General features: G+C 38.5%; 1 protein-coding gene across 1 annotated transcript in view; it reads left to right on the forward strand.

Annotated features, from left to right (window-relative positions):
• The window catches only part of diaph3 (diaphanous-related formin 3), a 214,110-nt gene that overhangs the window by 108,943 nt on the left and 81,846 nt on the right, over positions 1-23,321 (forward strand). Inside the window, exons 18-21 of the mRNA XM_079482660.1 lie at positions 13,795-13,890; positions 14,646-14,740; positions 15,561-15,662; positions 20,095-20,334. Of these exons, the coding sequence (XP_079338786.1) occupies positions 13,795-13,890; positions 14,646-14,740; positions 15,561-15,662; positions 20,095-20,334 (533 nt within the window). The remainder of the gene's footprint in view (positions 1-13,794; positions 13,891-14,645; positions 14,741-15,560; positions 15,663-20,094; positions 20,335-23,321) is intronic.

Below are 23,321 nucleotides of genomic sequence, written 5' to 3' on the forward strand. Positions count from 1 at the left end.
TATTCAGAGAGCATCTGTAAGACTACAGTTTCGTAGTCATGAATTGTCAATGGGAGACCTTGTTGAAACCCCCTCGCCTGTGCTTCCAGCCTCTGCTGCGAACCCTCACAGATAATGACTGCTATGAAATTTCCTCCCAGTTTTGCCGATTGCCCCCTCTCTGTGTCACACTTAACCATGACATTTAATTTCACCTGGGGAAACCAGGTAATGGAATTGTTTATTAGATGGCCACACCAAGATGGATTTCTAAGGGGTGCAGGGGTTTTAAGGCTCGTCCCCTTCCCCTGCTCTCCTGGAGGCCTTTAAATTGGTTGCTGTTGAATAGCCGTCCTGCTTTTTATTTCCCCTTGGCTTTGCAGGATGTGGAACTGCATCCCTAATGCAGCATCAGAGAGGCCTCATGCTGCACTTCCTGCTCTTTACACACCTCTGCCCCTGATGACTATGCCACTCGTTCTCCCTGTGAATACGACTCAATGATTCAAGGTCAACCTCAAAGCATTTTGGAGTAAAAAGAAAAGGGCTGCCGATAAAAGGGAAGACGATTTTTGCATTTCTTTAAGACAACGAATGAAGGGAATACTAAATTGATGTTTTTTTGTCTCTGCACCTTCCAGACATCTGACAAAAGAAAGACAAGGTTGTCTTAGGTTAGCCAGACAGTAATTCACCGTTGTTCTTTGAACTGATTGTTGATTTAAATGCAGAAGGAAGAATAGATTGGCAGGGCTTTATCCGCCTAAAAATGTTTAGCCTTATGCTAGGACTATAGCAACTGTTATTTATTTCATCTCTGGAATTCACCCTGTGGCTCTCTTTGCATCTCATTACGTTCACATTTTGATCAAGGACGCCTCGTAATGTTTTTCAGAAGCTTTTAGTTAAAGTGAACATTTGCTGTAAAATCTTGACCTCTGCCACAACTCCGGCTGTGGAGAACATATTTAAATTGCGCTAAATGCTTTTCTCTGGTGTAGATTGTAGTTTTAAACATCTCAAGTCCAACCATTTACACCCACGGCAGCAGAAGAAAGCACGTAAGGTCTTGTTCCAACTTCAGCTGCTGTGCTTTTTGTGCATGTATAGGAATGATTCCTGAAGAGAAGCTTGGTAGATTTAAAAGTGTAATTTCACACAACCCAACTCCTGTGTTCTGTCTCCCCAGCGCTTTGGTTTCTGTCACCTTGACTGCTTGTGCTCACTCATGTGACTCACCACTTTTGATTATCTGGGAACAGCTCACCTCCCTTGTTCGCCACACACCTGCACACATCGCCGAGCACTCATTCGCGACATGTGTACATGTGGCACGATTATGCGATGGATAGATTTAAATACCCCAGCCGAGCGCGGTGGCTTTGTTCAAATTTACGTCGATTGGCGCCATCTCGTTGTTAGCAGATGGTAATTTTAATCTAATCAATGTCTGCTTCTCCATTATTTGTTAATTCAGCCAAGTGTTGGGAGTGTAATTGCTCCATCATACCTTTGTAGGAGAAGTTTATCAGGAATCTGATAGCAAACATTGGTGCAGCGGCATGATAAAAGGGTTGCGCTTGTTGCGTTTACCTTCGGCGCAGCCGTGGGACAGAGGATCTTATCATGTTAATTAGATCGGCGAAGACTGATGATCACTTCTGTGGACGCTGTGCCGGCATCCCCCACGCCCTCCGATTGAACAGCGCAGGCTTAATGGAGGACAAACGCACAGCCCATTATTAGAGGCATCCACTCGAGCACCTCTGTTCCATTCTTTTCCTGGCTCGTCCCTATTCAAGCACCGCTAATTGTGTATATATGTGTTATTCGGGTCAGGAAGCTAGGATGAGATCTCTTTCCTTTAAAGCGATAGAGCGTTTTCATTCCTGCCACCCAAAATCACGTTTGGTCTGGTTTGTGTTCCCGGGCTTATTGTTTATACATCAGCCACAGGTTATAATGAAATGAGCCACGCTCGGGGCAGGTTCGCTCTATAATTTGTTTCTTATCTCTTTTTCCAAGAATTCAGCTACTGGTGTTGGCCGACACCCGTGAAATCAAGCAAATGCTTTCATTTCAGTGGAGTAATCAGGCGGTTAACTGCCATGATATCCCACATGTAAAACAGAACACGTTTGCCTTGTTCTCCATATCACACGTAATGGAGTATTCAGCTCTGTTATTGACTCGATGCATGTTTGTGTTATTGTTCTGTGTCAGATTCTCTGATGTCAGACTGTAGAAATGAAATATATCCTCTAAAATTAAATATTCTAATTAATTGTTATCTAATCACATTTATGGACAACTTTTAATGAAAATATGAACAATTGTGACACAGTCTGTGAAATCCAGGCTAAAGTTTCAAAATCTTCTACCGAGATGAGTATCAAAGTTTGATTTCAACTATTCATTTTACTTTGATTTCAGAGATATAGATATCAAGTTTACATTTTCACAGTATGTTCTTTACATCATGTAAAATACGATGATTTTATGTAGAAATCTGTAAATAACTTAAGCTAGATTTTCACAGACTGGGTCACAGTCATTAATCTTGAATTCAGTTTTTACATCTCTTTGACTTTGTGGATATAAGGCATTACTGTGTAGAGGTGTAGGATCTGTTTACCGAACAAGATGAAAGGCTTTGCTTCAGTCCCTAGTAGATGTGATCTTTAAACTGGAGGTTAACTTAGATCCTCTGTCACAATTGTTCCCCTGAGCAAGGTGCTCAACCTCAACCAAAAGATTGTTCTGTGGGGATTAGCCTTGTAGCAAGTGTACTTGAATTAGCTCCGGACCACAAAAGTATGTGTCAGTACAGATTTATAAATCTGCTGGATTTTGTGCACCTGTGCACGTTCACTTGCACGGGACTGATTTTGTTGGTCTCGCCTCAAAAATGAGCTTTAAAGTCTTTGTAATTTAGTGTTTGTCACTGCGGCGAGTGAAACTCGGATTGTTGTTGTAAGACAGTGTGGCCCCTCACATTCTTTCCTTATTAATCAGCCTGTCAGACGCTAACACTCCGGTCGATACAGTGACGGCCCACCAGAGTGGCCGGGGATTAAAACACTTCCACACACTCTCTCAGCACTCCGTCAACATGTACCAGAGCGTTCCACAAGACCACCACTGCTTCAGGGGCCGTCACTCTGATGACTAATGGGTAATGAAGTCCTTAAGAACCCCTAGAGTGAACAAGGCTGTCATAACTCTCTCCTGAGTGATTGGACTACAACCCTTCAAGCCTTTTATCTCTCCATGTGAAGAATGGTTTGTTTCAAAGTCACTCATGCAGACACAGCCGGACATCTGAGGCTTTGACCTGATGTTGGCCGTTTGCTTGTTTATCGTTTTAATCAACCACAATCAAAGGGCATCTTAAAGTCTGGGTTCTGAGAATTGTGTCTAAACACATTGTAATACACATTACAAAGACACAGAATTATGTAGTACTGAATTGTGGAGTTAAACCATTAAACAGTTTTTCACCTATCCTCTTGTTCAGGATTTTTGGGGCGGGTTAAAACGGGGAATCGATGATGCAATGGAGCGTCTGAGCATGTATGGCCCTCCCCTGTCACTAGAGCGCCTAGCATCAGTCGTCTGGCCTCAATCACAAGCTCAGGGACTAAACAAATCTCACGCCAAATAACAAGCAAACGGTAACGCAGATGCGAATGGACGGATGGGAATAATGGAAGGAGGATCACTGCGGGTGAACCCGACTTGCTTCAGTGAATGCTGTTTAATTAAAGTTCGGAAGGAGCACGAGCAGATAATCCGCCCGATTTTTGCTATCAGCAATCACAGCATCTACCCTATCAGATGAAGAGAGAACCCCTACAACTAGACAACACTGTCTTACCTGCATTCTCTTCAATCATTTGTCCACCACCCCGGCTGACAAACTCGGAACACACATTTTAATGTCACTTTACTCGTAATTAAAATGTTACATATTAATTTCATTGTAGCGTTTCCGGGATCTCTGCATGAATGACATGGTTCCCTTTTATTTAGGTTTTACAGTACCTGTAAACCCAAGTGATGTTTTCAACTAAAATCAGGAATAATAAAGTTGAATATTTTGCATAAATCACATTTACTTTTGTATGGATATCCTAAAGGCTCTGTTTTAGTTTTTACGTAAACTAATTACTTAAAAATATGTTTAAACTAAATGATGATACTGGTGGTGAAACGGTTGGGATGCTTTACCCAAAAAGTAATTGTCGTCTTTTTATTCTACACTTTTTATACAAAAAGCTCCCTTCGTCTTCTTAAATCTGGAACAACAGGAGGTGACAATTTTTCTTCATGGGTGTACAGCACGGTTCCTTAAAAAACATTTATAGGAGTCAAAAGGTTTGTCTCCCACAGTAATAACCGAATCCTCTGGACAGCTTTTGTGTGTCCAGCAAGTTTAGTAATGTTTTTCTAAGTGTCTAAGCTTTGTTAAGGCCTCTTGCTTTCCGTCGCTGTCTTTGAACATCTCTCCAGTCTTCAAGTACCATTTCTTTGCAGCTTTCTAGAGAGGAGAGATTACAGTTAAAGACCTTTCAGTGTTTCTGTCTCTCCCAGAAGAATTGGATACACCTTGCTAAGATGGGCACTAGCAAAAGCAGCAGCCAAATGACTAGCTCTGGCCTTTTCTCTATCAGCCGCTACACAATCAGCTGTGGCAAATTAGGAGAGCTGTTCACAGATAATGATACATAATAACAGCCCACAAAGCCACAGAAAAGAATCCCCAAGATATGGTGAAGGCGTAGAGCAAGTGAGCCGAGACAGGGAAGCGAAAAATCTGGTGGTTTGGATATACAGCGGTTAGTGCTTTTTCAGATACAAACTTGAGGTATCACTGTCTATCTCTCATGACTAATCACATTATAATAGGGGTTTTATATAAGTATCTGTATAAACTTTAGTTTCAGGACAGATTTGTCATTTCATTTGAGATTAGTTTTTAATATAATTTCATGGTGTAAATGGCAGATTAAATATATTAGAAAAGAGATCAAACTTTTTATTAATCTTCAGATTAATCTGTGGTGTTTATAAAAATTGACAGTTGACCGGTCATAAATTACAGTATATATACACACTATATGCACTAGCGGTCAAAGGTTAAGTGTCATTTATTCTTTACTAGTATTTTGGGGAGAAATGTAATACGTATATTGCATGTTAATATTTTACCGTATTCAAAGTTGCCATTTTTAACATAAATTATCGATTTTAATACGTATTATGCTTTAGAAAAATTGCACTTTAAATTCAGATTAACGCTACAAAACACATTGAATTCTTCTTTTCTTTTGTTCTTGAACATTAGTGACAGGAGAGGAATAAAAATGAATGGTCAGGTCATTTGGGACCAATTTTGGGTGAAATATACCTTAAAGAATGCTGTCCCTTTAAGAGCTGCCGCTAGACACAGATATGACGCATTTTCACATCACTATGCATTAATTGACAACTTTATTTTACTCTTAGATTCATGTGCTTACAGAGATACTCTCCAAAATGGGCTTTATGACATAACATTGTTTTGCTATTGTTCATTCAAGCTCAAATGGAAACTTAATTCATGTGCGCTTCGTGACAGATATTCGCAGACAGCAACGTAGCCGGGTTTCTCAGCTAGAAGCTGTCAATCTGTACTAGACGTGTCAAAGCAACAGTTTCAAATCGTGTTTAAATAGTTGAAAAGCCTTTGCATGAATAACGCTAGCAAAAGGATCACAGAATTAAGTGATGCTTCATTGCGTTAAATCTTTTTTAACACGTTAATCAGAAAAATAATTTGCGCATTTATTAACGCGTTTATTTTTTACGGCACTAGTAAATTTGTTTTTTGAAGAAAATAAGTTGACATTTATTTTTTTATAAAAAATATTTATTTTGACACATTTATTTTTGATTAAAAATATTTCTTAAATTATCAAAAACACTACAGTCAAGTGACCTTAAACTTTTGACTTCAAATATAGAACCAGTCAGCCACACACAGAGTTTTTTTTGTTATGAACACCCTCACATTTCTTTACTACGTTTGTGTGTGTATGGGTTGAAATTAGCTGGAATTACCTCTAAAGCCTTTAATCTACTTTGCGTCTTTTTTGTGGAGCCCTATATAGTGTGATTGCAGTAGGTTGCTCCTTTCTCACAGTCCACTTAAAAACAGAATAAACCCATACGCATACGGATCTCTCGAGAGCCTCTCATACATGCACTTCAATAACAAAGATTATTACGCTGGCCTTTGCTGAATCTGTTCTCCTAATAAGATCTTAAGTTGTATTTGTGCTTTATTCATTTTATTATAAAATATATTTATACTGTAAAATTAATATTATTCATTATTAGTATTTTTACCAAGGCATTTACATTTGGAATTAAAATTTCAAATTAAATGATACATCATAAAATATTTATTTCTGTACAAAATGTTTAATTTGCATTGCTATGCTTTCCAGTTTAACCACTTTCACTTTTATTTTGTCAATAAACTAAAGATTCATTTTTTTGTAAGATTCTGTGTGCACTTGTGTCTGTTTTGTAAGTGGAGTAGACAACATTATTATTAGACGTGCAGATATCCTTGAAACTGTTTTGTAGGTCTATGCAGTGGTAAATATTTCTGTCTGGCTCAGTGTTACTTCATTATGATGAAATGTACCAGATACTTATGTTCCTTTGATGTGATTTCTGTTCTGTTTGTTGTTCATATTTTCATTTAGCCTTGTTTTTCAGTTTCATGATATAATCAAGATAATTTAACGCTTCATTCATGAATTATGTTTAGAAAAAAACAAGGCTTGGCAAAACCAATCCAATCAACAGTTTCTTGTACCGTATTATTTTGAGTTGTTTTATTATAAGAGCCGTATTAAGGTTTTTTAAAACTTCACTATGGACGGTTAGATCAAAGACTGAATAAAGTTTTTAATGAGAACTGTTTGCCTTCGTAATCATAGAGAATGTTTCAAATGCTAAAAGAAAGATAGTTTTTGCTAAGAAATTAGTTACAGAGATATAGAGCGGCAGTTTATTTTCAATTGAGAGAAATTATTAGTTTATTTTTATTTTCGTAGTTATATTTGTGAAGGATATACACAGTTCATAATCTGTTCTGTACTTGAGTGGGTAGGGCTGTTTTAAGAGATCTCCGAAGCAAATGACATATAGAGGTCACCGAGGCTTACAGGAGTCTGAGCATCATGGGTAATGAAGCCTGGATTGAAGAGCGTGTATTGTTCTATTGTGTGTGTAGAATTATCTCTTTTGATAATACATCTTTCTTTTGACCTCCTTTCTTTCCTTTTTCTTGTTGAATTTGTTAGTCTGTATCAGCTTTTGCTCTTTTTATAATATCCTTTTTACATCTTTTCTCTCTCTCTCTCTCTCTCTCTCTCTCTCTCTCTCTCTCTCTCTCTCTCTCTCTCTCTCTCTCTCGCAATAAAAGCGGCTCAATTTATTTACAATTTGCCGTGTGAGGCTCTTACATCAGCAACGTAATGTAGCGGCTCGTTTAAAATACATTTGCAGCCACGACTTTATTTTGCAAAGATGATTTTTCATCCTCGCTTCGTCCTTTTCCTTTCCGCAATGAGGAATTGATAATAAACCTGTTTTTCCCCTCATCCACTTATCTCGCACTCTGATGGAGGGAATGAAATAAAGGGGAAAACATGATGAAATGTTTTCTTTTTTTGCTCTCTTTGTATGTGTTCTTTGCATGTAGAATATGTGCATTAACGTCTCCGAGACAAATCAGTTTTGAGCATTCACGTGGCTCTTGCAGGCGACACTTTTTAAAAGATCCTGCACCTGGTGAAGCTTTTAGTCCAGAATTGATGTGTCTGTGTTGAAGGTGAGAATGTACAAGCTCTGAGCCTTGGACATATAATCACTTGATCATTTTAGTTAAAGCACTTTTGTTACTGCACAGAAGCGACGTGGAAAAAGTATCTTCTATGTTTGCTATGCGTTTTAAGGTAAAAGAGAATTTTCTTATTCATTTCTGAATTATGTTAAAGAAGCTAATTATTGGTTTTTATTAATGTGATCACAATTCCTTTATGCCTGAAACTTATTCATTTAAACTACACAAGTTAAACCACTAGCTGACATTTAGTTTGACAGCTTTCAGAGTTTTATAGTTTTTCTCAAGGTATTCGCCTAGAATCACTATTCTCGCCTAATTCACGCCGCAAATTGCACCTCCTGTTTCTAAACTTTTTCTTGCCAAGCAAGAACGAGGAGAGAATTCTGACTTTGTGGACGGCAAGCAACTGACAGTACAGGTGACAGTAGGACGGCGTGTGGGGAAATCAAATGTATGGATGACAAGGATACAGGCAGTATGGCCTGATAGACGATGGAAGGCCATTGAGATGAGGATGGATATATTAGAAAAAGAGTGTTTAATTAGTGTGTCTTTCGGGCTTTATGTAACATTGCAGGCCTCTTCTGTTGCCAGCTCCCCACGGCCCCCCTCTTATTACACGAACAAATCTCTACAAATACTGCAGCATTATTGAAAGCACACACAATCAGGCCTGCCAGCTTCTGCTCCAAATCACCGATCATAAATATGCACTTTATCATGATAATCATTGGATGCCTTTCTCGTTTCATTTCCGCAGATGGTTTAATCGCTTTTTAATGTGGGCTTGTGTGTGAATTTTTGAAAATGCCAGAGAGACCAATGCAGAGTAAGGAGCGATTTGCATTGCTAGCAACCGTTACTGAAGTTTTGCCTGATTCACATTTCACGTCTTCGTGCACATATTCGATATTTTAAATGTAGGCGGGCACAAATAGGGGGTGACGTGGTCGCGGCGTGCATTGCGGTGCGGCGTGCACATTTTTCTAGGCGCGTCAGGGGCTGCATCAACTTTTCAGAGTGCCGCGTGCACACCGCAGTTCATTTGAAGCGAGAATGTGGCGTGCCTCGTGTTTTCCACACAATTTAAGACTCAAAACGTGAATCGAGATTTAGAGGTGCAAGCCTTTCTCACACTGAAGGTTAGGAAGCTAAAGAAGACCCGGAGTCTTTAGTGCAATACTAGTGCATTGTCATTTTTATTATTGACAAGTTGTTTTGGAGATTTTATTCTTTACCCTATTATGGTTGTCAATTGTGCCCCAGAACTGTTCAACGTGCTCAACGGTCATCATCATCTTAAATCCTCCAAAGAGTTATTTGCATTCTTTTATGTCTGCACGTTTATAACACTATACTTTGTATTATATTACCTTCAAATTACAAAAAATTTTTTATACATTATACATAGTTATACAATACATTCACCTAGCTGTGTTTGAAAATGCAACCTCAGGTAGTCAACACAGATTTTAATCTCTTAACTTCTGATATTAAGTGCTTAAAACTTGCGCACACAGGCACCCATAGAAACATGTTCGTTTATGCTTATCATCCTGTGCGTGTGTGTAAAGTTTGTGGCTCTGATTACTTATGCTCTTGTCTGTCTGACTGTGGAAATAGACAAAGATTGATGTGCGTGAAATGAGTGCTTTAGCTCAGCCTCGCCGTATTGATGCTGCATTGCCGTAATGTTGGGGTATGATTAAGCAGCCCTTGATCAGACAGGCTGGATCACTGGAGACTGTCTCACGGGCCAGACAGCCCATCCCTCATTCCGTTTCAATCCCTGTTTATTTCATCTCCCATTCTCCTTAACACGACTCCGAGAGACATGAGGACAGAGGCAGATTTGGGGGGTGTGGAACATGTGCCATTTTTCTGGATCATCATCAGTCTTGTTCTTGTCTTGTGAAATTTTCTCTTCTGTCAGACTGCAGATTGTTATGCTGTTTGTTTAGATGGTTATTTTGTGTTTGATTTTGTGATCGGAGGGAAGTTAATGTTTGAGGTCACAGCTTGATGGAGGCTTTTTAGATGGTTGTTTGTTTAGTGAGTTTCCTTTTGTCACAGAGATTTTAATCAAATAAGTTACATATAATTATAAAAAAGTTTAATCAATTAAATATTTGTATATACATAAAATGTTTGTATGTGCGTGACATACTGGAGTATTAACCCTTTTATCTGCATTGCTGTCTTTAGCTTTATATTGACATTGACATTTGGAAACATCATGTTCGACCACGGCTCATCAATTGCCTTTTATTAGTGACCTTATATAAATGTAAGTTAATGGGGTTAATGACGTGTCATTAAACTGCAGGAATCGCGAAAACACTTTGTGCATTGCTGCAGTTTCTTACTAACTTGTTTACAAAGATACACTTTCTCTTTGCAAGCTGCATATTTAAGTGCCTTTTCAGGGGCTTTTAAGGATATTTAGTGACTTTTGCTTGGCCTTTAATGTGCCCTTTAGATCTGTTATATATATAGCATGTGAAAGATTTCTTGGAGGGAAGACCTTTAAAGCTTTGCTTTGTGTCTAAATTAAGTTGTGTGTTTTAATATTAACTTAACCGTTTATGTGTTAGTCAAAATGGTTCTGTTTGATGTGGATTTAAAGTTTCTAAAGCCGTGCAATTGTTTGGTAAATTAAAAAATATATATTTAAACAACCTTTTAATTTTATATCTTAATTATTTTAATCATTTTACCTTTACAAGGTGAAACTCTTAAAACAAAAGTAATATCATAATTATATTAGTAAAAGTGCAGTTAAACTTCGTAAGGGATGTTACACAAACACTGGTATTATGAACTCCGAGAGACGGCACCATGAATCATACGCGATGTGATTTATATAAACATTTAGTGCGCATATACTTTGTGTGTAATATATGGGTGTCGTTTTGATGGCATGGCTCTTAGTCATGATGAGCAGATCAATACTGCATATCTTCATCCTACAAACCCTGACTTTTTCCTTCTGCTGAAGAGGGAGATACGGATGGTAGGGTTGGTTGGATAGATGGAGGGTGGTGAGAAGGCTGTGTCTGTGGATCGATATTCCAGTAGCACACAGGATGCTGTGTTTTTACATTCACTAAAGCCCTATAGCCTATCTCTGCATTAAATAGTTTAAATCGTGGAGCTCACTTTATTTTTACGGATTTTAGTTATAGTCAAATGAAAATGTCTATTACAGCATGTTACAAAATAGCTACAACATACATTTTGAAAATGTATAAACATTAATTTACACACGTACTGTCACTTATTTTTTCCATTCAAAGGTGCTATGTGTAATATTAAGGAGGATCTATTGATGCAATTTATAATATACACAAGTAGGCCTTCAGACGTGTCTAAAGTCCTTACAAAATGAAGCGTTATGTTTTTGTTAGCTTAGAATGACCATCTATGTACACCACAGGTCCCCTTACATGGAATTCGCTACAGTAGCCCCAAACAGACAAACTGCTCTACAGAGCGCGAAAAACTTTATCTCCTTCGGCAAAGAAGTGGAAACGTGACGCCATCTTAGTTCTGTGTCAGCCACTATAGTGTTTCAAAAAGTAGGGGAGAGCGGTGAAGTGAGACATCGGTTGCAATCCCACCGCTAGATGCTGCTATATTTCATACACTGGACCTTTAGGACATTATTTGTGCATATCTTGTCGTGCTGTTTTTTCATCATAATTTCATCAACAGTTTTACTTAAAGTCCTTCAATTATAATCATAGTTGTCTCGTCTTTGTCAACACTGGAAAAAACTTGACAAACATTTTGTCAGTAATTTGTTGTCGTCCACGTGTGTTGTTTTATTTTCCTGCGTGTTAAAGCTTGTGATACATCTTTGAGTGTGATATACTGCGCAAATCAGCCAATTTGTTCCAATTACAGTACATCAAGAACATGAATCTTTAATGATTTTCCTCCATCTGGCCAACTGATTACAATTAGTTCTTTAGGGTTTTACTTTGTCAAGTTTGAGCCATCGCAGAATTCCCCGACTCAAATCTATCCACTCCAGTGTTTTAACATGATGAACAATTAATTGCGAAATTTAATGAGAAGAGATTATGTCGCTACTTCCTCTTTGTCAAAATGTTCTTCTCTCTCTTTCACTCTTGTTTTCTGCTGTTGTCGTGTTTTCCGCTGTCTGCTCTTTTTGATTTTATTGTTCGTCTTCCTCTTCTCTTTCTTTTCAATATTCGTCGTTGTCTCTCCACAAGTGTGTGAGGAAAGTGCACCTGCAGAACAACCACAGAAGTACAGTAAGTTGTGAATGTGTGGACGGGGGATTTGAGGGTAGGTCTGTGAACGAGGGATATTTACCCCAGTAGCTTTGCTGTACCCCATTTAATTCCTATGCCCTTCCCTTACAGCGGTATTTGTGTTAAAGTAAAAAACAAGCTCACCCCCGTGTTTTCAAGTCGCTATCCAGACAGTCATGTTAGTTAGTGCACAAGACAATTATGCACTTCTCTCCCGAGGCCTGCGTTTACTTCTCTTAATCTGGTGTCTTAAATAATTAAACTTGTATCGAAACCCCCTGCTCTCCATCTGCTCCTTTCCTCATCTCCCCTTTTTTCCATCTCTTTCTTCCTTAACCCTTGCACCACATTCTCTTGGCCACTGACCTCTGTTTTCTTTTTGTTTTTTTTTGGCTGAATGCGTTTGTATGCATACTAATGTTATTGACTCCCTTCCCTGAAGTTTTGTATGGTTTAGAGAGAGACTGAGTGACCTCATTTAGCACAGTCATCATGACAGCTGTGTGGCTCTAATCTCATTCTTCACAGCTGTCTTGCCAAAGACCAATCCCCTTACACTCTCACCATGAACATTTCACACACATTGGCTATGCTTCAAAATATAATGATCTAATGAGCTGCCTGCCTAGACAGCATCTTTGAGGCACCATAGGAATGGTCAAACTTGGACATTAATGGCATGTTAACACGTTTTGATCATGCCAGGTAACATTGGAAACGGGTAATACTGTCCTCAGCGCTGTAGTAAAAAGTAAATGTTCTCTATGGCTGGGCTTTTCTAACTTTTTCATGCCAAGGACCCCCAAATATGATAAACCTTTTGAGTGGGTCCCCCTTTCTAAAATACATATCCATTTTTATATAAAGAAGCATTTAAACTGTCACACTTGTAGTAAGTGTTATATTATAAAGACAAAATATTGTTCATAGAAATTAAACTGCAATAATCTTCAGTAGAAATGTCTTTTGTTGTTAGAACATTTTTCTGGGGACCCCTTTAAAAACCCCTGCTCTATGGTATATCCACTGGTCTATTAGTATTTGGTTCCTGAGTTTAGGATTGGTATAGATACATTGAATCATTCACATCTAGGTTGTCTACCTAGACGGCATTTTAATGATTGGTACTTCTGAAACTTCAAATCGAAGCTGGTGTACCTGCATATATTGCTGAACGTGCAGTTTCTGTTCACCGCACTTTAAGTCCCTCTTCTGGTCTCAAGTACAAGAGTGAAAACATGTTTACACAATGTCATCCCGCTAATCATCTGACCCCAAGAGGTCAACATATTGCACAACCCCACGAGTCCTCATTAACTGCTTTTCCTCAAGACTTGTCTCTTTAATTATTCAGTGTTTTCTTCTTTGTTGTGTTAAAGATGAAATGGTACTATTTTTTCCCCCACATGTGATTGACAGTAATGGTGAAAAATTAAGTGCACTGCTAATGTGTTCCCACCGCTGTAGCCCATTAGTCTGCTTTAAGCTCTGTGTCAGTGCTGGGACTTGTTGTGTGTTTGGGGTGAGTGTGTGTGTAATTCTACTTGTTCACAGTGATGTCTTTGAACGTGTGTTTTGTTCATTGGGTCGTTGGCTTGTGTGTGCTCATAAAGTGTGAAATGGTGATTTCAGTCCGACAAGAAGAGGAAGAACTGGAGGAGAAGAAATCCATCAAGAAGAGAGTGAAAGAACTGAAAGTGCTGGACCCAAAGATAGCGCAGAATCTCTGTGAGTATCCATCCGTCACTCCATCATCCACAAACACATCTATATATCACCTGTAATGCAGTGGCTCTCCACCCATCAAGTCTGCTCAGACCTCTATGTTAAGAAAGATTCTCAGAGCTGAGCAACCGGTAAAAACGTTGTCAGCTTATGTTGTTGGCATACTTGTTTTTAGCATTTCGTTTGAGATAGCCTTAGCATCAGTTACATTACAATCTTGTGGCCTTAAAGGCTATCAGTGGGCATGATGGGAAGTCCCGAGGTATAAAGAGCTTTACCTTGAATTGCAAATCTACAGCTAAAGACAGCTTTGCCCTGATTCCTTTTTTCATTCAGCATCATAATATTTAGCTAGTCTTTTTTCTGGATGTTTGGCGATTCTCATGAGTTAAAATCAATGTAAGGTGTAGTTTGGCAAATTCAGTTATGTACAGAGTGTCATGTGAGAATTTCCATCTCTTTCCACACGGGGCTCTTGGGTACACACACCTTTTCTTGCTATATACAGAATCCGGGCTGCCTCTTCTTGTCTCATACCTGCCTATTAAGTGTTTGAGTCACTCTTTCTTTCTATGAATTCTGCTGAATTTCTCTTATAAGATTAAAATGCAGCAAGGTTCTCTTTTCAGTTTATCTGACATCATCAGCATACAGCGCACTAGGACATGAAATACTCTGTACAGAGAGACTTTGTGACCTGTTGATAAATTACTGCAGAGAGCTTGAGATGTAAATTTTCTCTTTTCTCTCTCTTTAAGCCATTTTCTTGGGGTCGTTCCGTATGCCCTACGAGGAGATCAAGAGAACGATTTTAGAGGTGGACGAAGACCAGCTGACTGAGCCTATGATCCAGGTAACATCCCCCTGCATCACCATTTGTGAGCATTTATACACATACATATTCAGAAATGTTAACTGCGACCAACAATTAGTTTTCAGAACTATAAAACAACACAACATTTGAATGTGGTTTTTACTGTGGTTTTCCAGATACCACTTTGAAAGTCAATTATATGTATATCTGTCTTTTTTCCTTTCATTTCAAGATAAACCACTCCATTATTTTTTACTTGCTGTACTGCATATTGCATGTTTAAAGCTTAAGTAAGAAAACAATTCAATTGATCTTCATAACTGAGATCGGAAGAGTTGAATTTGCCATCTGCATGTTTATTTAACATTTTTCTTTGATGGCGACATAGATAAACAGGGACATCCATCTTTTAGATTTATGTGCATGTGCTTTAATGAAGTGGCCATTTATAGAGATGTGCTATTCGCTGGCATCTGAAAAGATGGAATGTTTTTTTTCTGAAGACATACATTTAACAGCGCAAGTTTAATTCTGTCACTAGTACAAATATAACACTTAAATCGCTGTATGTAAGAAAGTTGATTAAAAGTGGATTTAATTCAACTTATTTTGCTAGCACAAAAACAGTCATTGAGGACAATAATGCATGAATCCAATGACACATGAGTTGCCAGGATCTAATAATCAAAATGTGTAGTGTATATATTTTCTAAGGTGTTTATATTTCAGAAATTTATACTTCATTAGTGCAGAGGAAGACTAAATGCCACTGAGATGCTTGGAAACCAGATCTGAAGTAACAGCAAGTAAAAAACTAGAATAGCATATTTCATATTGTAAGTCGTGTTCTCCCCTACAGAACCTTGTGAAGCACCTGCCGGAACAGGAGCAGCTAAATGCACTGGTCAAGTACAAGAGTGAATATGACAACCTATCTGAACCCGAGCAGTTTGGAGTTGTTGTAAGTACATGCACGCACGCACGCCCACACATACACACACAGGCTGTGCATAGGCAGTTCTCAATATACATCTGAGCAGTTTACAAAGTTGGCATTGATAATTTTTTGTCTGTAAATTCATTTACAAAATTAACCTGCAACTTACTAATGCTTGTAAAAGCGACGCAGCCGGACATCAACCGCGTGTGCGCAGAAATCCATGTCTGCACGGGTCTCTTTCATTTCTGCAGCAACCAGCCGCGCACTACCTCTTTATTGATTAACAATTAAGAGCCACACTTTTTTAACTCTGAGTAAAAATAGTTAAATGTGGCCCATCCTGCGTCAGGAGTAAACGTTAAACCCGATCGAGCATGCACATGGACAAGGTACCAAACCAATTTAAATGGTTCTTGATGTTAACCTGCAGGAGAGCATGGCAAATCTTGCATAAAGTTTTGACAAAACAAAAATATAGTCATACATAAAATTCAGTGGACGTTAATAATGAAATATTATTTATTAAGATGAATATGTCAAAAGCAGGCTGGCAAGAAAGATGGCCATGCTTTAAAGCACATTTAAAGTTATGTAATTGTACTTTGAAGCATATTTAGATAAGTTATTCTCTTTTTTTATTGGTAATTTGATACTAATAGTTGATTCTTACACAAGGTGAGGGCACAGGCCTGTACAAAAAATATTATATTCTTATCATATGTAGCTTTGCACACTGCTGGCATCTAGATGGATTTTGATCAGCATTTTATTCTTCATATCATAAGCTCAACTTATCTTACATTTTGCTTTTTGTATGTAGTTGCAAACAATCATGCTTATAGTTCTTCAAAAGTGAACTGATCAAAGGATAGAACTGTTAAAGTGTATATTTCATATATTTTTTAATGACAATTTATATACATTTATATATTCTCTGCGGTTATATCTTGTGGCAATGATCTCAACATTATATGTTATTTTTATTGTAATACATAAACATATATTATATACTGTGCATCAGCAATGGTTGAAAAGCTTTGTTTAAACATTTCGGGGGTAATTAATGAATGACTTCACTTCAGTACTTCAAATGGGAAGGAAAAAGTGTTTAAACATGGAATAAATGACACGCTACAGTAAAAGTGGTTCTTTTGTTTAGCTTTCACCAATCAGATTTAATGATAATTGTTCTGCCATTATGTTATGTGCAGGAAGTGCTCTAATTTCAAATGAAGGTTCACATGCTCATTTTTTTTATCGGTTCTGACATCTAAGGTCTAAATGTGAGTGAAATGTCATAGATTAGCTTTGGTAAAATGTTGAATTATAGGTGTAAAAGTATGACCTGAAATCACATGGCATTCACTCTTAGGCAAAGCTCTGATAAGTTATGGTATAAGTGCGCCTCGCTGACGGCTAAAACCATCATGAGTCATTCAGCCCAGTCTCCCGGGGCACTGTCCAGCAACTGACTTTTCTAAAGAGAAGAGAAGAAAAGAAAGTTCCAGTTTGCCAGCATGTGTCTGCCGTGCTTGTTCACCCCTGTTGCTAAAATCACCTGACATGAAGCTATAACGCTGCAAGAAAGACATGCTTGTTGAGAAATAAAATGGAAGTGAAAGATTTACTCAAGAGAGCCATCAAGATTTCGCTTCATGCAACCGTGCGTCCTGTCATTGTGTTTGGGGTCATTGTAATATCATAAGCAATATGGAGCTGTGCTGTATGCATGCATAGGCAGTAGGAAGTGATACATTAGCAGTTCAGAGAACCAACCGGTTCAAAGGGAATTGGTAATCTCCCATAGTGCCATTGCAAGCAGTTTTTTCTTTGTTCTTTTCTCAAGCTATAACTTTAAACCTGTTGTTTGCTATCTGCTAAGTGGACCATAAATATAGCAAGTGACTACAGGGACACAAGATCATACAAGGTGATTTTGTGATTTCCTATTCATCCACATATGTAAGTGTATAATAAGCTTCTATTTCAGGTTTCTGTCCCTGCTTTGTTTCCCCTGTGTAAATGTTTTTAATGGGAGCATGCTGTATTTTTAGCTTCTGATAAACTATTTGGCTTTAGTTGGGCGAAGCTGAGCGTAAAGAGTTACACCTCTTACCGGAATACTCCAGGAGAAGTGACTTCTTCTGTTGCCTTAGCAACAGTCTCTCCCCCTTTTAACAGGTCTTAGTTCAAAGTGCACAAAAAGAAAAGTTTAAATCAGGCAAACTTACTCGAGCAGACAATAGAGAAAGAGAGATAAAACAGGTTTGTGTGTGTGCATGTTCCCCGTTCACCGCTAAGTCTTCCAGCAGGCCGTATACACCAGAGACAGCGAGTGTGTTCAGAGTCTACTGGGACATGAAGACACATTGAAGCGCTTTTGTTATTCGGCAGACACTCTGGGTGGTTGTGTGAAATGATGATTTAGCTCCCTGATAAAGAATAAAACTTGAAACACTTAAAAACGTGTTCCCTGCTGAATACCGTCACATGCCGAGTGGCAGCTAAGACAACGTCACCAGCACTTCTGCCTGCCGGTGGATTTTAATTTAAACTTTAAAGGGGTATTTGAAGGTCTCACCTTTAGAGCAGTAAAGTTTAGCTGGTCTCACACCATTACCTGTGTGGATGGATAGGTTTGAATTGGTTTCACATGCTATAATAAAACATTTGAAGGTACTCCGATAGTGTAATAAATGTAAAGGGATAATATTACACTACACAGCAGTCAGCTAGTGTTTGACAAGAAAAAAAGAATGTGAATGTTTGTAATAGATGACCACGAATGAATCAAGTATTCAAGAGAGCTGTGTAAAATATGTATAGCTGCTTTTATTCAGAAATTAAGTCTTACTTTGAAGTAAAAGACTCATTTTGATCAAAGAAAATGTTTGCTTGTAAAGAAGCCCTTCAGATGAAAACCACATAAAATCAAAATTGAACCAGTCTTAAGCAATGTACCTGGTCCTGTTGTGTAAAATTCAACATTACGATTTGTTTTTAACATTGTCTTTATCATTTTTTTAAGCCTTTTCTGCTTTTGAATCAGTTTTCTTAACCAACACAGCCTTGGTTACCAATGTTCTAATTATTTCTCTGCCGACTTTTCATGACTCGATTAATAAATAGAACCACTTTTTTCCTGACAATTGGAAATAATAAATTCTATTTTGGTTTACTTGAAAATACCGGAGAAACATTACAGATATTCAGTGCACGGTCAATGCTGTTGTTTTTAAAACTGTTGTTTTGTAAGACAAAATGTAAATGCTAAATTTCCATCCGCTTCACATCGTGAATATCATTTTCTGCCTTTGTTTTTGTACATGTCTTTCTTTTTTATGCAACACAACATCTCTCAGCTGTTGTCTCCCCACTATGCCACTTTTGTCTGGTTTTAGTACCCCGTCTTTTATATACATGAACTATTAGGCGATTTCCAGACTCGCCAAACCTCCCCGATAAACTTGATCTTATTTTTCTGTCTCTTGAAGCTCTGATGAATAATTCCTTGTATGTACTGGATGTGCATGCTGCTGTTTTTTAGGGGAGGGTACAAATCCTCCTCAAACATTTATGGCTGGAAGAGCTTTGAATCGGAGTCTGTTTCATTGCAGATTAGCACTGCCTGACACACACACACACAAGACGCCTGCTACAAGTTTGCAGAATATTTACACACATAAATTAGGCATTTGGCTTCGCCCTAATTTCTTTCATCTTTTCCCATGCTTCCCACCTATGGTTTATCTCTTTGTTTCCGTTTAGATTTGTGGCTCTTTAGCTCTTTTGTCATTTGTTTTAAGAGATAAGTTCTCTCTTTGGCTGATGTCCCCTCTTTCATTTGTTTACGCTTACACGTACATACGGATTGGATAGGTGCGTTTGATAGCAGTGCGCACGCTTGTACGAGACACTGATTTCTGATTATGCAAAACAGCATTTACATATTGAATTGCTTAATTACGTGCTAAATATTGGAGGCAAATTATTGTCCTTCTCACCCCCACCATCACTGAAACACACAAACACGTTTATATGCGTGTGTGTGCAGGTTATGAACTTCAATAATACAGCTGTTTATTGATACTGTATCATCATGCACGTTTTCCTCTGTTGTTTTTCTTAGAAAAAAAACTAAATGCATGAAACCATGTTACATTTGAACCATTAATCTGATTCTCATCACATCTTGTTCTATCCCCAAAATTTTATTAAGTTATAACTAGTAATAGTACTTTAGCAAAACCTAGTGAGCTGCCCATCTAGACAACATTAAGAGGCGTCATGTTTACTCAGATGGAAAGGTAATTCCAGAATGCATTTTGTATTCAAAATGTCAGACATGTAGACCATAAAACCTTTTTATTTAACACTGAAATTAGTTGTTGAAGTCTAATGGACTGTTTCACCCAAATCCTCTGTTGATTCGTTTACATTTTTCTTTCTCCAGATGAGCAGCGTAAAACGTCTGAAACCCAGACTGAACTCCATCCTGTTTAAGCTGCAGTTTGAGGAGCAGGTGAATAACTTGCGTCCCGACATAATGGCGGTGAACGCCGCCTGTGACGAGATGCGGAAGAGCAAAGCCTTTAGCAGGCTGCTGGAACTCGTTCTGCTCATGGGAAACTTCATGAACGCCGGCTCACGGAACGCCCAGTCTTTTGGCTTCAACCTCAGCTCGCTCTGCAAGGTACGTGCGGATGACGGGTCTGTGTGTGAGTCACAGCTGCCTGGTTTTTGAACTTCATGTCAAGTCCTATGTGGATTCTGCACTGTTTTTCTCCATATTTTCTGCACCGATTGTAGAGGAATGTTTCAACCCTATCATATTTAAATATGGTTAAATGTGTTAAACCGAGCTGAGAGTGCTCCACACTTCTATCTAGTTAATACATTTCTTATTGACCAACTATATTGCATAAACATTCAAGGGTGGATATTGTTGAATGGTGGACACTAGCTTATTGCTGAAATATGCTAATTTTTCTCAACAAACCTGCAGGCACAACGTCTGTGCAAGTTTCTGCATATCTAATAAAACTTCCTTTGAACCTTTCAAAAATAAAAACAAAAAAGGTCTAGAGGCTGTTATGGGCTTTTATCCTAGAGACAGATTAAGTGTAGTCCAAAAGAAACTCCCAACAGTATCTTTTCATCCTGTTAAACCAGCCCTGTAGTCATTTCTGTGTTCTGCTATCTATATTCACATGTTTTATGAAATTTTTGGTCTTTGTCCTCTGTTTTTTAGTGTCTGTTTACACACACACACACACACACACACACACACACTTAAGGCAGTTTTCATCAAACGCCCTCCTCCTGCTCTCTGTTTTTGGGAAAGAGCCTGTAAAATGATAATTTGTTCCTGCAATATTTGCCGAAGAGCCAGATCTGAGTCACCATCATACACAGCTGTCCGGCCCCTGTGTCCTTCATTCCCCTCCCGCACTTTTCCCGTTACCTTGACCCTATCGCCCGACCCATCTAAAGTGCTTCTCGCTGGAGACGCCTGGCATTCGAGAAGATCTCATTTGATTTAACACTATCAAGCACTCAAGACCACAGTAGCCGTATCTTCTGGCATCTATCAAAGTGCAGAGACCAAAAACCACTCTATGTGTTTTCCTTCTGTTTTTAGAGATAAGTCTATGAGTAATGACGTCATACAGATATCTGAGGGTGCTTATTTTACGTTTAGTCAGATGCATTAGCTAATGTAATGCTAATGGATTATATCTGTATCCCTTTGCCAGGTTACACGCAGGTGAGATGAATCAACAATTTTTTCCACTGAACGTTGGGCTGGAGCTTAGGTTGTGTTCTTTGAACTTCTTTTGGGACGTTTGAATGGTTTTCCTCCAGACAGTTCTCACGATTAATATTGCTCATACTTATGGTTGGAGATTAAAACTTGTTACTATTCCTAGAGGTATTAAATGGCTTCACTTGTTCTGCTACGGGCACAATAAATCATGCTTGTTGGCAGGAAAAGTTGTGATATTTTTCTTAATGATCACACATTTGATGTGCTTCTGTTTTTACAAATCCGGCCAAAAAGTCCCCTCGAGTTTGTATCAGGGATTCATCCGTGGACTAGAATATGATAGGAAGTTATCACCATGTCGTGTCCTCTTTACCACCCAGAACAATACATTAACGTTTCACTTGAACACTTTAGCAACCACTTGGCAACCATTCATAACATCTTATCATTGTGCCGGTGAGATTCGCATAGACAGGTTGCCTCCTCTTTTCTTCAGAAATGTTTAATACTGTCTTTAATAGTGTTGTGTGTATTGAACATCGTGCTTCTGCCCTATTTAAGATCCTATAATGAAAACATGTTTGAGAGAGTGGGTAAAAATGTGAGAATATTTCCAATAAGGACGGACAGGAGGGGATAATTAATTTTCACACCGGCCGTTGCAGATTTATTTTCCGATTTCCATGGTGACTTGCCTTTTTTGAACAGTCTTGATCCACCTCTCACTCTATCTGTCTTATTAGTCATCCATCTTATTCTTTTCTACTTTCATCCCTTCCGTCTTTGTGGTGCTAAAACTCAGAGCAGCCATCACTGCATTAGTGCCTCTCTGGGATAATGAAATGCCTCCCTGCTCATCATGTCTCCCTGAAGACCTGATAAAAGACTGCACATCGTATTCCAACGCGTTTACCTTCAGACTTTAAGGAGTTAGCTCACTCGAAAATGGAAAAACAGTCATAATTTACTCATCCTTGTGTCCACACAAGGAGTCATTTTGAGGAATGTTCACATCTCATGTATTCTTGTGCATGCATGACAGGCGCTGATCGAGTGATTTGTCCTCACCGCTGAGAAAGAAACCACAGTACATCTCTATAATACATCCACACAGAACAGTACAGTCTCTGATAGACAGTAGTGACAAAAGAATGTGTAGTTTTAGTCTTTGAAGTTGCTCGCCTGAGGGCTTGTCCTGATCTCTTGCTTTCTTTCTGTTGATCTGATTTAATTTGTTAGTTTTTTCTGAAGTTAAACCATCAGCGACTGTGTTTTTACTCGCAGTGAGTTTAAACAGCATTTTGATTTGATATATTGGAAAAGGCCCTGTCAGGCAACGCAAAAAAAACTAATTTCATCCTCGGCCATCAGTCTAACACTTCACACAGCTTCCAAATGCTCTAACAGTGCAATTGACCTATCAGTAAGCCTCTCCCCTTGAACGCAGATGAGCCGATGGCTGTTGAATACGAGTTGCAGTGGGAACGGAACTCGGACAACGTTAGGGTTTCTGCGCCATAGAGAAACATTGTAAGATCAGAAGCACGCAATGGGTTTATGGTATTTTATGCTACAAAAATGACAAAACGATGTGCCTGGGTACTTGTTACACAAATTCCAGGTGTCTTGGGAGGATGAGGAATGGAAATTATTTTATTCAATTTCGGAAACCCGCACAAAAAGAGCTAAATGTGGGTGCAGTAACCCGATTCAACTCCAATCCAACTGAAGATAAAATATTTTCTGGTTGTCACACTTTCACTAAGTTATAGTTTCCATCTGCTGCATTAATGTCATCTTGTGCTTCAGTATGGTATCTCTGGGTAAAACTAGTTAAGTTAGTGAGTCCATGCTAACGCACAAACCTAAATAGCTAACTGTTCTCACATCATGTACATGGTAGGTTATAAACG

This window comes from Barbatula barbatula, assembly GCF_947034865.1.
Source record: "Barbatula barbatula genome assembly, chromosome: 20".
Taxonomy (NCBI): Eukaryota; Metazoa; Chordata; class Actinopteri; order Cypriniformes; family Nemacheilidae; genus Barbatula; species Barbatula barbatula.